General features: G+C 38.9%; 1 protein-coding gene across 3 annotated transcripts in view; it reads right to left on the reverse strand.

Moving 5' to 3' along the window:
• Positions 1-19,768, reverse strand: part of LOC131235609 (protein GLUTELIN PRECURSOR ACCUMULATION 3) — an 88,037-nt gene that overhangs the window by 39,846 nt on the left and 28,423 nt on the right. For 2 of the 3 annotated variants that reach the window (XR_009166231.1, XM_058232860.1), the window contains exons 3-9: positions 19,322-19,460; positions 19,158-19,186; positions 15,460-15,556; positions 15,310-15,365; positions 15,079-15,186; positions 14,075-14,131; positions 675-766 (exon numbers count right to left, since the gene is read on the reverse strand). Coding sequence is in view for 2 of the 3 variants with exons in the window: in XM_058232860.1 (XP_058088843.1) it covers positions 675-766; positions 14,075-14,131; positions 15,079-15,186; positions 15,310-15,365; positions 15,460-15,556; positions 19,158-19,186; positions 19,322-19,460 (578 nt within the window). In the remaining variant the exon portion in view is untranslated. The remainder of the gene's footprint in view (positions 1-674; positions 767-14,074; positions 14,132-15,078; positions 15,187-15,309; positions 15,366-15,459; positions 15,557-19,157; positions 19,187-19,321; positions 19,461-19,768) is intronic. The other variant, XM_058232861.1, reaches the window with a different exon arrangement.

A 19,768-nucleotide genomic window follows, 5' to 3' on the forward strand; every position in this document is an offset into this window, starting at 1 on the left:
TAGCGTAAGCTACATGCTACATAGTGTAAGCTATTTAAAACACTGCTAAAAACCACTAAAAAACCTGTAATAAATCCTCTTTTCCCCTTAGGAATAGCTGGTCTACCTCACTTTCTCGATTAAAAAAAAAAAGAAAAGAGAGAGCTCTAAAACCCTATTTAAAAGTGATGCATGGGACTGGGTTCCACCTACAAACTAAAAAACAATTGGATTGCAAAACCCCATTTAACATTATAAGAAGCAAAACCCTATCTAACATGATGAAAACTACTAAAAACAGTCCTTTCTTAACAAAAATTGGTCCGAAGTCAGTCCTTTTCATGGATGCACTGTAGGTTCTGCGGTTTAGGTTCTTCATCATGTTATTTACATGATCATCCCTGCTTGCATTAAAAAATCAGTCTTTCAATTCAAGAGATTTACTTGGCCTGAGTCAATGAAATACTTAATGATATGAACTATATGCACACGATTTGGCTAATTCCTATATATGGGAGTTCTGAGACTAGCCAAATCAGCAGGTTCTTGGAAATCTGACACCTCCATAATAAAAAATATTCTTCACGAAATGACCATTTATAGAGAATGGCAAACAATAATGTGGAAGAAAATATGAACATTGCAAGAAGTTCATGCATGAAGCGAAATAAGGCAAGTATTCGAGATCTCATTACATAATGCCCTCCAGAAGTCATCGTATGGCCACAACGGGGAGAAGGAGGTTGGCCAGGAAGCTTCAATTGAGTCCATCCTGGTGTCTCGTTCTCTTCCTTCCACAAGAAAAACACACTAAGTAACCTCAGTTTATTCAGAAGAACGTAATTCAACTACTGATAATTAGCATAGCTTCATTTTGTTTTCTATTGTAGGGCAGAACCCAAATGGACAGACAGTTCCACTTTCGACGGCATGTTGTGAACTTGTTTGCCAAACAGCAGGTTTAGTAAAGCATATTCAATAGAAGATCCAATGCAAGCATTTAGAGAGAATAAAATGATGGAATACATGCATGCACGCCTTTGTGTATACAGAGTCTATAATACTAGTAGGCTGAATGCAAAGATTAGCGAATCAAAAGATGAAAATAGGAAAGCTCAGCATGTTGAAAGAGATTGAAGCAATGTTCAAATCAATTTGCTAGTGTTATCATTTTTTCTTCATAAAATATTAGGAATCGATACCTTCGCAAGACCCAACAGAGGGGTTTTGACTTTTGGGCTGGAAAAGTCACTATTTAGGTGGATTTCAGGCTGCAGGAGGCACTCAGGGTCTTAGTTCTGACAAGTTAAGAAAATAAGAGGGGTTCAAAGATAGATTAGAAGCCCAATGGGTTTGTCCCACAGGCAAAACCAAAAGTAATGGAAGGCCCACATCCCCACCTAATACAGGTATACAACTGGATAATGAAACAAAAAGGATAAACTCATGAAAGACAAGCCGTTAGAAATTAAAAGGTAGGAAGAGGAGATAAAACCACAAATCGTGCTGGTAGAGCAGTGGCTCTGGACTGTCCAAATGGAGTAGGCTTTGATCCCATGACCTAGGTGATATACACAGCTATGATTGGAGTCCTGAAGGCAACATCACCCTTTGGCAGGGCATTGATGAATTGCAATATACAGTTTTCTCCTGTCTAATCAAAAAAAAACTGCAATGGGGGCTTTTGAAAGACTTCTCTCAGCTTAAACAAAAACTATTGCAAGGAAAAACACCTTGTCACAAGGGGGTCTAAGGCTCTAAGGTAGAAGAACGCCTCTTGCGGAACATCACCCAGGCTACAAAATGTCCTATGGCCATGGATTTGTAGCCACATAAACTCACCCTTCACCACACATGTGTGCACACAAGGTAACTAGAAGTGAAAATTGTCTCAAGAAAGGCAGTTTGATCCATGACTTTCTAAGGGTGCATTTGGAAGTGAGATGTGTTATGGACCTTTGCATACATGTCTTGCTGGTAATTTGGGGGGCAAAAGGTAGGAAAAAGGGAGTCCACTTAGGGTGTGTCTTGGAACATGGAAATCACTGGAAATCAATTTCATTTCCATGGATATGGTGCTTTTTCGCTATTTGTGTTATAAAAAAACTGGTTGTGGAAATTGAGCATCATGGTTACGCCTTTCCTTAGAAAATGGGTAAATTGATTTCTTCTCAAAAAGTGAATCCATGGGTATTTCCACGATGCTCCAAGACACCTTTCTCTGTTAGCCATTGTGACCTTTGAACATTTCCATGGAAATCAACCAAAAAATAAAACAAAATATATTGGCCAATGACCTTTGACATGTCCACTGCTTTCCACGTTGACCTATTTCGCAGCATGTAGTATGCTTCCCACCCAAACACCCACTTAAAGTCCCATGCTTTCTAATACCACAATAAACACACATGGCACCTAGTTAGCTCAAAAGTCCCTCCTACTACCATTTGACAATATGTCCAAATCCTACCTAAACTTCAGAGAAGTTACTTAAGAACCTGTTTGGATTCCTAGAGAAAATTTTGGGGAAATGTCATTTTTCAAGAAATATCATTTCTAAAAATTGGTGAGAAAGGAAAAGCCATTTTTCTTGATTGTTTTTCAACAAGATTTTCTTGAAAAATTTCCTCCATTTCCAAACATGTTGCTTGGGAAAAAAAAAAGGAATTTTTCACGAAAAATTTTACTCGAAGACAAAAGGTGACAAATGTGTGCTAAAGTTGGATTGTGGCACACGTGTCACATCATCACATGTGGATGCTCGAATATAGATAGTCTCACATGTTGCACATGTGGCATGTTGACACGTGTTGTACATGTGGAACACTAAAAGATGGTTGCTTGTACATGTCTCACATGCAGCACAACGACACATGATGGTGCCTTCAGATCGATTGTGGTGCGCATGTGGCACACATGTGGGGCACTTGAATGGACGTGTGCACACGTGGGGCACTTGAAAGTGGTCAGTAGCACATGTTGCACATTGACAGATGTCATGCACGTGAAACACTTAAAGATGGATGGTGGCCATGTGTCATATCATCAAATTGGTTGCTTGAATATGGATAGCCACACGTGGCATGTGACATGTGTTGTACATGTGGAACACTAAAAGATGGGTGTTTGTACGTCTCACAATTGACACAATGACACATGTAATATGGATTGTGGTGCACATGTGCAACACACGTGGGGCACTTGAATGGACGTGTTCACATGTGCGGCACTTGAAAGTGGTCGGTAGCACATGTTGCACATTGAAACATGTTGCGCATGTGAAGCACTTAAAGATGGATGGTGGCCATGTGGCACATGTGGCTCAATAGCACGTGTTGGCACACATGGGGCGTTTGAAGATGAGGGTGGCACATGTTGCACGTTGCACATTGGGGTATGGAGCACTAAAAGATAGGTGGCTGGCACATTGTCACACTTGCAACACTTTTAGATGGACGGTGGCACATTGGCACATGCAAGGCACACGAAGATGGATGGTTGCGTGTGCCATTTAGAAGATGGGCGGTGGCACATGTGACTACCATGGGCCACTTTATAGGGTCATTTCCTCTCACTTCCCTCAATTTCTTAGAAATGATGTTTCATAAGTATGCGCAAAGAAATGAAAAAGAGGCATTTTTTAGGAAATAAGAGGGAAATGGAAACACACATTTTCTAAAAACTTAACAAACAAAAAATGGAAACGCCGTTTTCATGGAAATGGTGTTTCCCCAATTTATGTTTCAGCAAATCCAAACAGAGACTAGAGGCAAGAAGTGAATTCAAAACTTTCTAAGCATTAATTAGAAGTTTCTTGCTTAAGGTAATGAAATTCATAAGAGATAAAACCATGAAATTAATCATGATCATCTTAGCCTTTTTCCCATGACATAGTGTGAATGAGAAAAGGACAAGAAGAGGTAAAGATCGGATTTTTGCACATCCACAGTTGATTCTTTTAGGGTTTTTCTCTGCAAGAGAATAATTTCTCCCAAAACTCACTTCTTTCCAATCCCATCATTCATCCACTCTACCATACATATGGCCTTGGAAATCTTTATATAGACCTAAATACATGAGAAAAAGATCTAAAGAGATCTTTCAAATCCAAACTTAACTATTTTTAGGCAAACCTACAAATTAATAAAATCATTGAAAGATCGAAATGATGGACAACTACTAAAACCGGAAGTAAAACAACTATGTAGCATATTTTAAATCTAATAAAAGATTTTCTCTAAAATGTCCAAACAACCTACAGTTTGGGGCTGTTTTATTTCCAGGCTCCAGCCTACACAATCAAAGGGGTCCCTTCTTGAGTCCCTTTAACACAAATATGATAGATCTATGATCAGGATGCATCAATCTCCCTAGCTTGAAAACAAACTCATCCTCAAGCCTAAAGGTGGTGTTGGTCATCGAACATGGCATGCCTCCATGAAGAACCTTATTCCACTTTGGGGGAAGTTGATGGCAAAGGCCTACACATTGGGTTGGACCCACTTGTGCCATAGGGTGCGGTAGATCACACCACCTTTTCTTCACTCTTTGTAATTTCCACATTCTAGGTGTTGGCTTTTGCTCTTTCGGTACGCATGTCCCCCATGATGGGCTTCCATCTTGTCCCTGGTAATGGAGCTGCTTGCAGTGAATGTACATTTTAGTTAGAGAAAGTGCCTCCCTTCCAGTTGCAACTGACTTTCTGCCTTTTCTGCATCATCTTTACCATCATAAGCCTTTTATTTGTGTGCTCCGATCAGTTTGGGGTGATGCCATTGTCTCCCCTCTCAACTCAACAATTTCCATAGTCTGTTGGCATGATTGACAGGTTGTTCATCTCCTTCCTGCCAAACTACCTGTCAATCTGTCTTTCGCTCCACCTGTCACTCACTACATTGGTTCATCAATAGTCTTCACAATTGATTCATTTTTAGATTATTGACGGATTCAATCAATCCAACAATAGGCTCTTTGCGTGTATTATTAAGGATCATGACAATTTCACTAGCCACAATCCTTTGGATCATTAGACATGTCATCTATGCAATTGCAGGCTTGGGCTAATTCACAAATTTCTCTTGTGCCTTCTTTAGATTCTCCTAGCAATTGCTTATCTCCCCGCATGCCTCACGCATCTCCTACAAGACGTTTCTGAATACCCAATAAATGTACTTCTGTAGTGAGGATAGGAATAATGATTTGACTTGCAGTACTTATAGGAGGACAGTAGGTGGACAAATGATGCTGATAACAAATCTATCCTGGATAATGAAGCAGACGATGGGTAAGGACACTTAAAACGTATCCAGATAGGAGTAATTGTACACAGTGTAAGAATATCAGTTTCTCGCTATCTCAACAATAATTGACAGGCTGTGATCTGAAACTTGGGTAGATTTTAGTTCCACTTGGGCTAACAAAGGGTTGGCAATGGGACTCTTTGTTGAGCAGGTTGGGGCCAGTTTAGGGACAGGGTTAGGACTATTTTTAGAAATGAAGGGGAAAAAATTCCAAGTATACATAAAATTATTAGCCAAACAAAAAATTTCCTACCAAGTCTTTTGGCAACCTGGATTTGAGTGTAATCGAAATCCAAAATGCACCTTTTTGCATTTGGCACCTAAACGGGAGAGATTTGGATTCGAATGCATTCCAAATCATCGAAAAGTGAGGATTCAAAATCACAGCTAAATGCTGTGATTCGAGACGCATCGTCTCCAATGGCTATCTTTCCGGCTGCTGGAAACGTAGAAGGGGAGCAATTTGGGGAGGTGGTTATGTCTGGTTGGCCTAGGGGTTAGTAGTACAGGTGGGCCCCACCATGATGTTTATGTGAAATCCACTCCAACCACCAGGTGCTTCACCCTCGCGTTTTAAATATCGATGATATTGGCCGATATATCCCACAATATATCTTGTATCCCACTTGTGCGACACGAAACGCATAGGCAGTGCCGATATATCCCACCTATTTGATCTAATGAACGTTTTCGATTTCCAATCCATTTTTTTGTTGTAAATCACATTAAATCAGTGTCAAATGGTTATAAATCTATGATTATTCATGTTTTCTATGAAAAATCATGGATTCGGAGCTTTGATTTCGAGATTTAGGGAGATGGGCCAAGTTGCAGAAAATTGGAAAAATCGAAATTTCTCAATTTCTCGTAAATCAGTTGCAATCTTTGTATCCAAATACAAAATCAAACATATATGTAACCTAATCTAGCGATTCTTCTTTTGCTTTTGAATGTATTGCTTGTGTTTCCATACATGTCTTCTTAGGTTTATAAGTTATATGAATAGACTTTGAATATACTTGCATCAGTTTAGTTGGACAACGCATATATTAGCACCCCATACAAAGGAAACCCCTATTATGTGCACTTTTTTTGTAATGTTTTGATTTATAAGTGTGTATTGATGTCTTTTTCAACAATCCCTAAAGTTTCATTAAAAAATTCGAGCAATTTCCCAATGTTCTAATGTTTCTCAACAACAACGATACATTATGCGATACAACCGACATATCCCATGCGATAACCAATACGTATCCATATCCCAGGGGATACATTATGCGATAACGATATTTAAAACATTGCTTCACCCCATGTTAGGATGAGGGCCCAAACATTAGCCCCATTCGTGATTTAGGTGGACCACACGATTGGAAACAGTGTACAGGGCAATAGGGACCCTCTAATCTATTTTCATTAGTGTGGCCCACCTCAATCACAGATGGGTTTTACTTTGGGGACCCATGCCTAAATTTTCATGTGGCATCTAATGGTTGTAGTGGATTTCATATAATCATCACGGTGGACCTTGTAAAAATCAAGGGGAAGTTTCTCTCCCAACTGTTTCCTTTGGTGTGGCCCACCTGAATGATTGGTCAGTTTGAATTTGTGGCCCTAGGCGTAATGTTGCATGACCCATCTAATGTTGGGAGTGGATTTCATGTACGCATCATTAGGGCCCAAGATGGATAGTCTTTGACCTAGAACTTCTTAAACCTGTTGAAAAGTAGACATTTGCATGTTTGTAGGCACTTTTGTGGCCCACCTAAGGCTTGGAATGACCTCAATTTTACCCAAAGTGCATGTTTTGATGGGCTTATTGCAATGACTACCCACGATGTTACATATGCACACCAATTTGGGATATTATAGATGATTTAGTTAATCAAATTTACAGTTCTATGAATATACTACAGGATTCCAATGCTTTCATAATATAGGCTACCAAACAGAAACTTTGGATTCCAGTGCATTCCAACTATGGGATGCCAAACACAATTGAGGATTCCAAGTGGACTGGATTCCAATGTATTTGGGATTTAGAATCCAATGCATTTCAAATACAAGCCACCAAATAAGTGATGTAGAACAACTAACCACTTGCTCTAAACGCTTAGACTGATAGAGTTTGGCTAATCAATCCTCTTATCTCATAGCCCAAGCGCCACATCCCATGGGTTAGGTCCTTGGCCGAACCCCCCTCGTGGGCCCCACATCACATGGGTTCCACCACACACAAGCCACCCACCTCACATGGCCCGCCTACCCCGAATGTGCCCCTGCATCCAATAGGCCACCCCAATCGAGCTCAGTGTGAAAATGCCCAAGCATTAATCACCCCCAGTGAGGAATCTCGAAAATGAGACATCCCGCTCTGATACCACTTTGACGCAAGACAACTAACCACTTACTTTAAAAGCTCAAACTGATAGAGTGTGACGAATCAATCCCTTTATCTCATAGCCTAGGCCCCATATCCCATGGGTTAGGTCCTCAACTGAACCCCCCTCGTGGGCCCCACATCACATGGGTGGGGCCTGCCTCATACAAGCCACCCACCTCACACGGGTCGCCCACCCCAAACGTGCCCCTGCATCCCACCGGCTACCCAACTCAAGCTCGGTGTGAAAATGCCCCTGCATTAATGAGTCATAACAGAGTTGCAATTCTTACTCATAGAAACGTCCGGGTAGAGAAGGATAAAGTGCAGCTCATACTACACAAGCTTAACCACAATCACTTAATGATGGTGAAAACAATTAGGAACGAGCATAGGCAAAGGGTCCTAAAAGCAGTAGTGCTACTCATGATGATAGTGGCGATGATCATGATGGTGATGATGGCACTCGTACATGTGATAAGGCTTGGAATTTCCTCAATTTTACCCAAAATGTATGTTTCAATGAGCTTATTACAATGACTATCTACAATGCTACACGTGTACACCATTTTGGTATATTGTAGATGATTAAGTAAATCAAATTCAAGCTTCTGCGAATATAGTGCAGGATTCCAATGCTTTCAAAATAGAGGCTACCAAACAAAAACTTTGGATTCTAGTGCATTCCAATTACTGGATACCAAACACAAATGAGGATTCCAAATGCATTGGATTCCAGTGTATTTGGGATTTGGAATCCAATGCATTTCAAATATAAGCAACCAAACGAGCCCTAAGAGCAAAACTTGCTCTATTACCAATTTGACATAGGGTGAATGAGAAAAAGAGAAAAGAAGAGGAAAATATAGGATTTTTGTAAATAAATAGTTGATCTTTTTAGGGTTCTCTCCCTTTGCAAGAGATTAATTTCCCCAAAGCTCGCACTTTTTTATTCCAATCTCATTATAATCAACTCTATAATAAATATGACCTTAAGAGGTCTCTTTTTTTTTTCTTTTTTCTTTTTTTTTAAAAGTGACCATAGAGGTCTATACATAGGACTAAATACAAGAGATTAGAATTTAAGATCTTTCAAATCTAAACTTTACTGCTTTTAGACTAACCTATGACATGATAAAATCACTAAAAGATTGACACAAGATGAACTACTACTAAAACAGGAAACTAAACAACTATTTAGATAGATATAGACTATTAAGACAGAAAACTAAACAACTATTTAAATAGATTTTAAATCTCATAAGAGATTCTCTAAAATGCTCAAAATATCCTTTGTATGGGGCTGTTTTACATCAAGCCCACACATTCAAAATGTCACTTTAACACAGATATGATCAATCTACAATCAAGATGCATCATCCCAGCAATGTTGGCTTTTAAATGCTAGATTGGCAAATGTTTTACAATTGGCAGATCAACCCTCCTCTCTCACACAGGCTCTAAAATGGCCATTGCTAAGGCTCACATTGACAACACCCGCATGAGACCACAATCCAGCACACACCCCGAAGGGCAAGCAAGCAAAGGGTCAAGGATGCCTGACGGGGTAGTTGACAGACATTACTAGTGAGCATGAGGCACACACACACACATGGATCATGCTCGAGCAGTTAGCTGCATAAAATAGTAGGGAGCCCATCAATACATGCCTACCAAACACCACTCACATGCCAATCCTTCACACCCCATGCTAATACACCATGGCCCAACCATTGCTTACTTCACACAAAGGGTAATTTGCAAATAATTGCTAGAGCTTCACCAAACAAGCCTGCGAACATGCTCATGTACTACCATTGGGCCAAAATAGAAAAGACATGTTCAAGTAGTTGGCAACAGAGCCGTTCGAGTTTAAAAAAAAAAAAAGAGTCACACACACAGGTTTAGTTAACCTTCACCAACCATTCACCAACACTAAAAGTGAATGTATTAATTGAACGAGAACATTCATCAGAACAGAGACCTCTTGCATAAGCTACTGCCCAAAACCCAAACATTAGCCATGCAAAACATAGCATACAATAACTTTGTTACATAAATTTTACATGATTTAGACCATCCCCCAATACACCATGGCCCAACCATTGCATACTTCACACAAAGGGTAATTTTCAAATAATTGCTAGAGCTTCACCAAACAAGCCTGCCAACATGCTCATGTACCACCATTGGGCCAAAATAGAAAAGACATGTTCAAGTAGTTGGCAACAGAACCGTTCAAGTAAATAAATAAATAAATCAGTCACACACATGCACGCGGTGGGGGGGGGGGGGGGGGGGTGTGGTGTTGGGGGGTTAGTTAACCTTCACTGACACTAAAAGTGAATGTGTTAATTGAACGGGAATATCCATCAGAACAGATACCTCTCGAATAAGCTACTGCCCAAAACTCAAAGCATGAGCCATGCAAAACATAGCGTACAATAACTTTGTTACATAAATTTTGCATGATTTAGACCGTCCAACCAACTTTGGTTTACACCAATTAGCACATCCAAGGATGACGCTAATGTGCGCCTACATTACAACAACACTAACGATGAATGTGCTAATTGAATGGGAACATCTATTAGACCAAAGACCTCTTGAATAAGCTATTGCCCAAAACCCAAAGTCTAAGCCATGCAAAACTTAAGGCCCATTTGGATAGAACCAAACTAGGGAATGAAACCAATTTGCATTGACAAGACATTTGCAACTATTTGGTAGGCAAAAGATGTTGCAACCAATGTTATCAAAATCGTTATCGTATCACAAATCGTAATAGGAGTTGAATTGTATCGTAGATCGTAATATTTTTACGATTTTCTTAAAAATATAAAAAATATATTTTAAAAAAAATAAAATAAAATAAAACTTTAAAACTTAGCAAGACATCAATATGCACCAAGTAATACCATATCGTGATGGTGTCAAAGAATTCTAATCTTTCCTCGCTTTTTTTCTTTCAAGAAATTTTCCTTAAAAATATAAAAGGATCCTTTAATAATTTATGTTCTTGTTACCTTTCTTTAATGTAGAAAATCACATTGGAAAAGTGGCATTTGATATTGTAGACCGACAAAAAAAAGAAGAAGATATTTTGATTTCTAACCATCATTACATATAAATAAGTCAACATGATCGTAACCATCCATAAAAACATTCCAGATAAGTCATATATTAATTTGATGTTTCAACAAGTAAGAAAAAGAAAACTCTATGATTTAACATTGAAGAGAATATATATCATTTAATTTCTTATCAAGAACAAAATAAAATAATTTACCTTTTATAAAGATTTTTTTTTTGGAAAGGTTTTTTTCTAAATGATTCTTAAAGCCACAATTAATTTTAAAACATAAAATGAAAGCCAAGTGAAGTTTAATATAGAAAAACAAGTATAATTTGAATCGTAAATCGTAGGATTCAAATCATAAAATCATAAGATTCATATAAAAAGGGATTCAAAGGTGAGATTCAAACCGCTTTGCTTAACATTCGACTCAAATCGTATATTGTAAATCGTACGATTTTGACAACCAACAAAGTGTTTGCATTTGCTTTCCCCTCCTTGACAAGAGAGTATAACATTTTTCAAAAAGTCAAATGGAGGGAAAAGAGTCGGTCTCTGATGTGATGTTTTAAATGGCAATTTTGGATGGAAAAAGGTTTCCCTTTATAGGATTGCAATCCAAACAGTTGCAAATACAAAGGAAAAGCATTTTCTATGGCTTTTCTTTAGCAAAACAAACAGGTACAAATGGTTTGCTTCCCCTAGTGTTGATGTCAATTTACTGCCCGCTAATGTCACGTTTTTTCTTTCCCTTACATTCCCCTACTTTACCTACAATCAAAAAGAGACTTAGCCTACAATGAGATTGTTACCTACTTTTGAATGGCTTAGACCATCCAATCAATTTCCATTTTAAAGGTCAATAAAGGTGTGCATGTGTGCACACAGCCACACACCCACCCACCCATACAATCAATTTCCATTTTTAGACCATCCAATCAATTTTGCTAGTAAAGTTTAGTGAAGGCTAACATGCATGCATACGAGCACATAAAAAATAAAACTTACTTTCACCAACATAATTATTGAAACTACTGTCCTACCAAGCACAATTATGGTGGAAAGTGGAGAAATGCAAAAACAAAAGAAAAAGAAAGCATGGAAGCCCCCCATTCGGTCTCATTTTTTTTTAGGCGTCCCCTCCATTCTTTATCTTACTAAATACCACAATTATTGTGTCTAGGGGAATGCATTTGAAGTTTCAAACTTCATTCATCAAAGTTTTACAACTTCTACTCCAAGAATATATTCCAATTAATCCAGCTTTCTGTTTTCCATGGTTATAAGGCATGTTGTGAGTTATTGCCGGTGCTTTAAATAGCAGTAGCGTGTTGCATAGCGTTCAACCCTCTTTAGCGTGTAGTGTAAATAGCGTAGCGTATAGCTTAAGCTACACGATACTTCTATTTTTTTAATTTAAAAATATTATAAATAGTTTTTTTAAGCAAAAAATACAAAATTGCCTAACAGATGATTCATTTTTTCAAATATGTTCAAATAAGTTATTAATTATCATTTATCAAAAGCTAATCTACATATGTAAAGTTATAAAACAAATCAAATAATTATTGCATCAATAACTTTCTAAGAAAACTACTTTAATTAATAATGTCTAATTGAAACCACAATTCACAACTCACAAGTATGAAAAGTAATAAAAATCCCACAGGTTAAGAGTATTAAGTACAATACAAATGTCAACTATGTGAAGAGGGGTTTTCAAAAACCCTCTTTCAAAACCCTTTTTCTTTTTAGTCTTAAAGATTTTTTAGTGTGAGTTTCACACCAAATTTAACAAAGGATCACCACCATTTTAAGTGACTGTGAAAGTAAACATAAAAAGGTTTGGTTTTAACTTTACATTTTAAGGTTTTTTATGATGTGAATTTTACACACTTTTAAAAAACAAACTTTAAAATTTTAAAAAAAACAAAAATAAAATAAAATTAAATTAAATTAAAATACATTGTAGTGTCTGCTACAAATGCTATACGCTATGAGGTTGTAGCGTACGCTACGACCCCTGTAGCGTACCCCATGTAGCATACGCTACAGGGGATTCACGCTATTTAGCTATGCTACATAGCACTACAGCTATGGCTACGCTACATAGCGTACGCTACCATTGCGCTATGAATGCTATTTGAAACACTGGTTATTACCAACTACATGAAATATATTGCCAAGTAAATGTGACTGGCGTGCCACTGTTGAGTGCTGACCCGAACAAATGAAGAAAACTTCACCATAAATCTTTCACAGAATTATGGTGTAGATTCTCGAGGAACTGTAGTATACCGATCCTCAACAAACGTTCAGTTTGCTTTGGCAGGTAGACGGTTAAGAATATATATATATATATATATATATATATATATATATATGGGAAATGGTACTATGAGGTCGAGCTGTGTGGGCCCCACTATGATGTGTGTCGAACATCTACCCCATCAGTCAGATGCACCATTCCATGTTGGGCCACGGGCTTAAAAATCAAGTCAATCCATGACTTGGGTGGACCACACCACATACAATAGTTGAGAGGGGTTATCCTCCCATTAAAACATTCATAATCATTTATTGTGCCCACCGAGATGTGTTTCACAAATCCAGCCCATCCATTGTGTGTGTCGCACTTGGATGAGGGGTTAGACCAAGTTTCAGCCGCATCTAAAACTCAGGTGGGCCCCAACAAGTGCCTTGATATGTTTTAGTCATGTCTTCACATGGTTTTAGATGGTACGGCCCACCTGAGTTCCGTATACGGCTGATTTTTGGGATATCCCATAACCTAAAGGGGACCCATCAAATGCACGGTATTGATGTTAGACACACATCATGTTGGGGCCCACAGCTCGACCTCATGAGAAGTTCCCATGAGGTCGACCTCATAGTACACACACACACACACACACACACACACACACACATACACACACATATAGCAACAGTCCAAATTCTATGGAAAAAAGTTCATTGAACAAAGGTAAGGATCTTCCAATCTAGGAGGTTTGTGGACATCCTCGGTCCACAGAGATGTCCATCAGATCAACAGTCCGGATCATGGAACCATAGGCTCCACGTGTGGTTACATTTGCTGGGGATCAGTTCCTTATAATTAATTCCTCTAGATTCATATAACTAAAACCAAGAAAATCATTGCATTGCATGATCAACTTACAGATGATATTATCACAATTGAAAACAAAACTAAACAGTTCACAAAAACCCAACAAGGGAGACATAATAGGCAAAGACCAGAAAATTCTGAGCTCAAAATCCAAGAGAAAGAAAATCTAAATGAATAGTGTAACTGGCATGAGCTAGGATATACTAACATACCTTCTTCAATCAGACCCTTCAAAGCCCATAAATCACCCATTATGGGCCCACCACCTCCTATCAAAGTTGACAAACAAACAGGTAAGTACCAATTCACGATATTCATGCAGCAGGGAATTATTGACTCCATACAGAGTTCTATGAAATAAATGTTGGCTAAAGATGATCAATGGTTCAGCTTCCAAATCAACTGCCCAAGAAATTTGACAAGCACCATTCCACGTTTCAGTGATATCGATTAAATGCATGTGTACATTAAATCATATGCGTGACAATTCTGTTCTATTATAAAGGAATCCATTGAGAAAATCTTCCCCTTGTAATGAAACAAATGTCAGAGATGTTTTCTTAACCAGATCTGGCCACATTTAGTTGTATATGTTATAAAGTGAAACATGTCGATTGGGAATCATTCATGCAAGTTAAATTCTTGGGTGCTCTAATAACAAGTCTTATAAATAAAATAAAATAAATGAAAGAAAATGCAATAGGAAGAGATGTTCGAGATTCAAAGAATAAGTAAGAATGCCCCATCCTCTAAGATGAGAAAATAATGAAGCCACAAGAGCAAACTGATCTTGAATCTATCTCTACTAAGTAACAAGCCATCTTCTTATTCTAGGTATGTCTCAAACAAGAAATTCAAAGCTACTCTAGAAACTAGGGTTTTGAATTGCCCAAGCTGAGTCAACTGGTCTAAGTTGACTTGGGTTAGTTGGAGAACAAACAAACTCAACCCCCCAAACTCGTATATGTTATGGATGAGTCATTGGGCAACTGGTTCATTTCAGCCTAAACTGAACGAGTCATAACAGCCTCAGCCCATGGGTAAACCAAACAAAAAAAAAAAAAAATGAATCTTAAGACCTTGCTGGAAAACAAAAATGACATATTAGCATGTCTAAGAACAGATGCAAGCAAAGCATATTCCACACAGGGAAAAGAACTAATTAATCATACCAGAAGTCCAGAATATAGTGATGAAAGACAGCAGAACACTTTACCTCGGCCACCAAAGACAAGCAATCGTTTCTCAACCATGCTGGCAGTATGGCCACATCTGGGTGGTGGCAATGAACCTAAAACAGATAGCTCTGTCCACTCAAGTGACACTGTTCAAGGGAACATAACAATGAACAAAACCATTAAAGACCCTTCCTGAATTTTGGATTGATCTCCATATAGTACAGCACCAATATGAAAGAAATGTCAAAACCACAGGCAACAGAGGTTACTTGTGTCTAAGACATACACATCCGACAACCATTTTTTGCCATCCCAACCGCCATACCTGCATCCAATTAATATATGGTTATGATTTTGGACACTAACAAAACGTCTGATATCAAAAGAACACATCAACAAACCATAGCAGCAATACCCACATGATAATTTTGCGGTTTCCAATAGCTGAAGCAGCAGCAAAATCTCGTGGTGATGGTAAATCCCCATAACTGGTTAATTCTGACCACTGCCAGATATCTGAAACAAATACAGTAAGGCCACGGGCGATTTTGAGCACAAAATAACAGGCGAGAAAAGTTTCAAGTAACCCTGAGTAGTTTATCATGAAACATCCAATCTGCAGTTTATGATGAAATATCAAGGAACATTGAAGATTGGACAATGTATCAGACTTTTCGAGATTTTTGTTTGGAGTATCCCCGATATTATTTGTATCTCGGCGATATCAATAACACAGGTAGCAATACCGATAACTAGAGGTGTACATGAACCGAGCTAGCTCGGTTAGCTCGCTCGACTCAGCTCGAATCGAGCTTTTTCGAGTCAAGTTGAGCTGATTTTTTGAGCTTGAAAATGAGTTCGAGCCGAGTTCGAGCTGGCCCCAGCTCGACTCAGATCGAACCAGTTCGGTGACTCGGTTACTTTGATATTGATGTTGCTCACCAAGTGTTTGATGAAATGCCTCAAAGAAGTGTGGCTGGTGGCAAGGAAGGTATGTACATGAAACCAACACCCTTTTTTTCTTGATTTTTATGTTGCTCTTGATTTTTATGTTGCTTAGAAGGTGTTTGATAAAATACCTATAAAACCATTGCTGCTGTCTCAAATACAGTGAGATTTTGAAGGTGCAGTCCAGGTATTTGTGAAAATGCTGCAATGGCGAACTCGGCTCGATCTTGGCTCGAATTGGCTCGAGCTGCTGACCGAACCGAGCCGAGCTGAGTTCGAGCTGAGGTCAGCTAGTGGCCAAGCCGAGTCGAGCTAAGGCCGGCTCGACTCGGTTCGACTCAATGTACACCCCTACCGATAACACTGGTAGTCTCAGAAATTCCAAGTATCAGAGATGTATCGCTAAGAATTGCCAATGTATCAATATCACCAATGTATTGCCAATATTTTCGATTGCGTAAATTCTAGGTGTCATTTGTATTGCTATCATATCGATATCACCAATATTTTCAACTATGTAAATTCCAGGTGTCGCCTATATTGCTAGTGTATCGATGATATTTCGATAATATTGTCAATGTATCGATATCGTAAAAAATCCGTTTATTAAAAAAAAAAAAAATCCATTTCAATTTTTTTTTATGGGCACATGGTTGTATACAGTGTTCAAATTGTTGACGATATCATCGTTATTGCAACATGGGTGATATCGAGACCACAATCTTTCGTTTTCTTTCCAGTTGTTGACGATTTCTTGGCAAAATATTGTTTGTCGATATTCTGAAATATCGACAGATGTTTGGATGGAAGGTATGGTTGGATGGATAGAGATAGGATGGTTGAATTGGTTTCTTGCAACAACATAGGCTTTTAGCCCCCCATTAAATGGAAACTTATTATGTATGCATTCTTTTTGTAATTTTTTTTATTCCTAAATACGTAAATATGTGTATTTTAGCATCTCTTGAAGTTTTACTGAAAAATTCCACTGTTTTCCCCAATGTTTCCCCCCATTTCCGGTTATCAGTGATATCAATATTGTTTTCGTATTGCCGGCCAACGAAACTTTTAGCGATACCAATACTTTGAACACTGACGAAAGGAACATTGAGAAGTGCCATTATAGAGGTTACAGGCTCACTGCTGAAAACGAAATTAAATAGAGAACTTATTGCAAATATATTTTCATGTGTCGCATATGTCCAAGTGATAAGTGATGTGGAGACGAATACGTAGAGTCGTAGATGAGGAAGAACGAGGAACGGGCAATGAGAATGCAAAGTGAAATGTGATAGCTACTCATGAGAGCATGACCTCAAAACCTACTCTCACCATGTGTCAATGTGGCACACTAACCATTCAAATGCCGCACTCCAAAATGTATATGATGCAGGACAATTAACCACTTGCTTTAAAAGCTCGAACTAATAAAGTATGGCGAATTAACCCCTTTATCTCATAGCTCAGGCCCCAAATCCATGGGTTAGGTCCTCGGCCGAACCCTCCTCGTGGGCCCCAAATCCATGGGTTCCACCTCACACGAGCCACTCATCTCACACGGGCCCCAAATCCATGGGTTCCGCGGGCCACCCACCCCGAGTGTGCCCTGCATCCCACAAGCCACCCCGCTCAAGCCCGGTGTGAAAATGTCCCCACATTAATCACTCCCAATGAGGAGTCTCAAGCATGAGACATCCCACTCTGAGATCAATTTGATGCAGGACAATTAACCACTTGCTCTAAAAGCTCAAACTGATAAAGCATGGCGAATTAATCCCTTTATCTCATAGCTCAAGCTCTAAATCCATGGGTTAGGTCCTTGGCTAAACACTCCTTGTGGGCCCTAAATCCATGGGTTCCACCCCCTCATAGGACCCAAATCCATGGGTTCCGCCTCACATGAGCCACCTATCTCACACAGGCCCCAAATCCATGGGCTCTGCGGGACGCCCACTCCGAGTGTACCCTGCATCCCACAAGCCACTCTACTCAAGCCCAAAGTGAAAATGCCCCCGCATTAGTATGTGTCATGGCTCAAAAACCAAACTCATCTAGTCATCAGGTGGACCGCGCATAAAAAATGGACATGTGGGTCCACCTGAAAACCAGACTGGCCTAATTTGGAGCCAAATCACATCTACATGTTGGCCCACCTGATGAGCAACTAATCTTGCACAATATTAGCACGTATAGGAGAATAAGATTCTAGATTCTACTCTCAAAAGTAGCCATAGCATGAGCAGTGCTCAAATGCAAAATACATTTCATCAGGTAGTTAGAATCAATGTTAAGTATCAACAATATCAGCTAATATAACCCACGATATATCTTGTATCCCACCTATGCGATACGAAACATATAAGTAGTGGAATACATCTCACATGTTCAATCTAGTGAGCATTTTTTATTTTCGATCCTTTTTTTTCCCTGTAAATCATGTTAAATAATTGTCAAATTGTTATAAATCCATGATTTTTCTTCAATTTTGAGACTTGGAGGAGATGGACCGAGTTGCGGAAAATTGAAAAAAAATCAAAATCAAAATTTCCCAATTTCTCGCAAATCGATTGCAATCTTAGTATCCGAACATAAAATCAAACATGTATGTAACCCGATCTAGTGATTGTTCTTTTGCTTTTGAATGTATTGCTTATGTTTCCACACATCTTCTTACATTTATACATTATAGGAATAGACTTTGAATATAGTTATATCAATTCAATTAGACGAAGCATAGATTAGGACCCCATTCAAAGAAAACTTATTACGAGCACTTGTTTTTTATAATGTTTTGATTTATAAGTGTATTGATGTCTTTTTTAACAATCACTGAAGTTTCATTGAAAATTTTGGCCAATTTTTCAATGTTTCCCCATGTTTCCAACAACAGCGATACATTACGCGATACAACCGATATATCCCATGCAATAACCGATACGTATCTATATCCCAAGGGTGCAATATGTAACGTGATACCGATATTTCGAACACTGGTTAGAATTATGGCAGATCAGGGAGCTATGAGCAGCAACTTCTATTTTACTTTGTATTTCCAAATTTAGCCGGTAGACCGTTTTATAGATGAACCTATGAAACCTGTCAGAAGCACAAATCCCACACGACTGCATCCCTGGAGATCTAAATTCTGAAGAAATTGAATAAGGCTTACCGGTATCAAGCATCCAAAAGTCACCTAACCTGAAAAGAATTTAATTTAGTCTTAGCATGTTTGTACTTATTAAGCACCCACATAAAAGCCAAGAGAGAGAGAGAGAGAGAGAGAGAGAGAGAGAGAGAATAACAAGCATACGAGGAAAAAAAAAAAAAACAAACCGTTTGCCACCAAAACGCCCGCCAAAGACAAACATATTGCAGTCAATGGCAGCCGCAACATGAAATGCTCGTGGGCTTGGACCCACTTGTCCATCAGGTCCATTCCCAGTGCACTCCGGAGTGAACCATAATTTGTTCTCTGAAATATTCAACAAATGCAAACCATGTCAGAACCAAGAAAACCATTAAAGACTGTTGCTGCTGCTATAGGGATTCAACAAGGGTAAATGCTAGTTCATCTTGACTTGTTATGGTATATGATAGTTCAGTGATGCCTATCAATGCAAATGCTCTCTATCATACATTGGAAGTTGGGTTGGAATGGTCCATGTTTGGGCTGGGCCAGGCTTGACCCAACAGTATAAGGCCCAGGCCTGAGCCCAGGGTGGGTCCAGCGTAGCAAGCCCAAACCCAAGAGCAACAAAAGTTGGTTGGACCAGGGTCCAG

The sequence above is a fragment of the Magnolia sinica genome, chromosome 19 (assembly GCF_029962835.1).
Source record: "Magnolia sinica isolate HGM2019 chromosome 19, MsV1, whole genome shotgun sequence".
In the NCBI taxonomy this organism is placed as follows: Eukaryota; Viridiplantae; Streptophyta; class Magnoliopsida; order Magnoliales; family Magnoliaceae; genus Magnolia; species Magnolia sinica.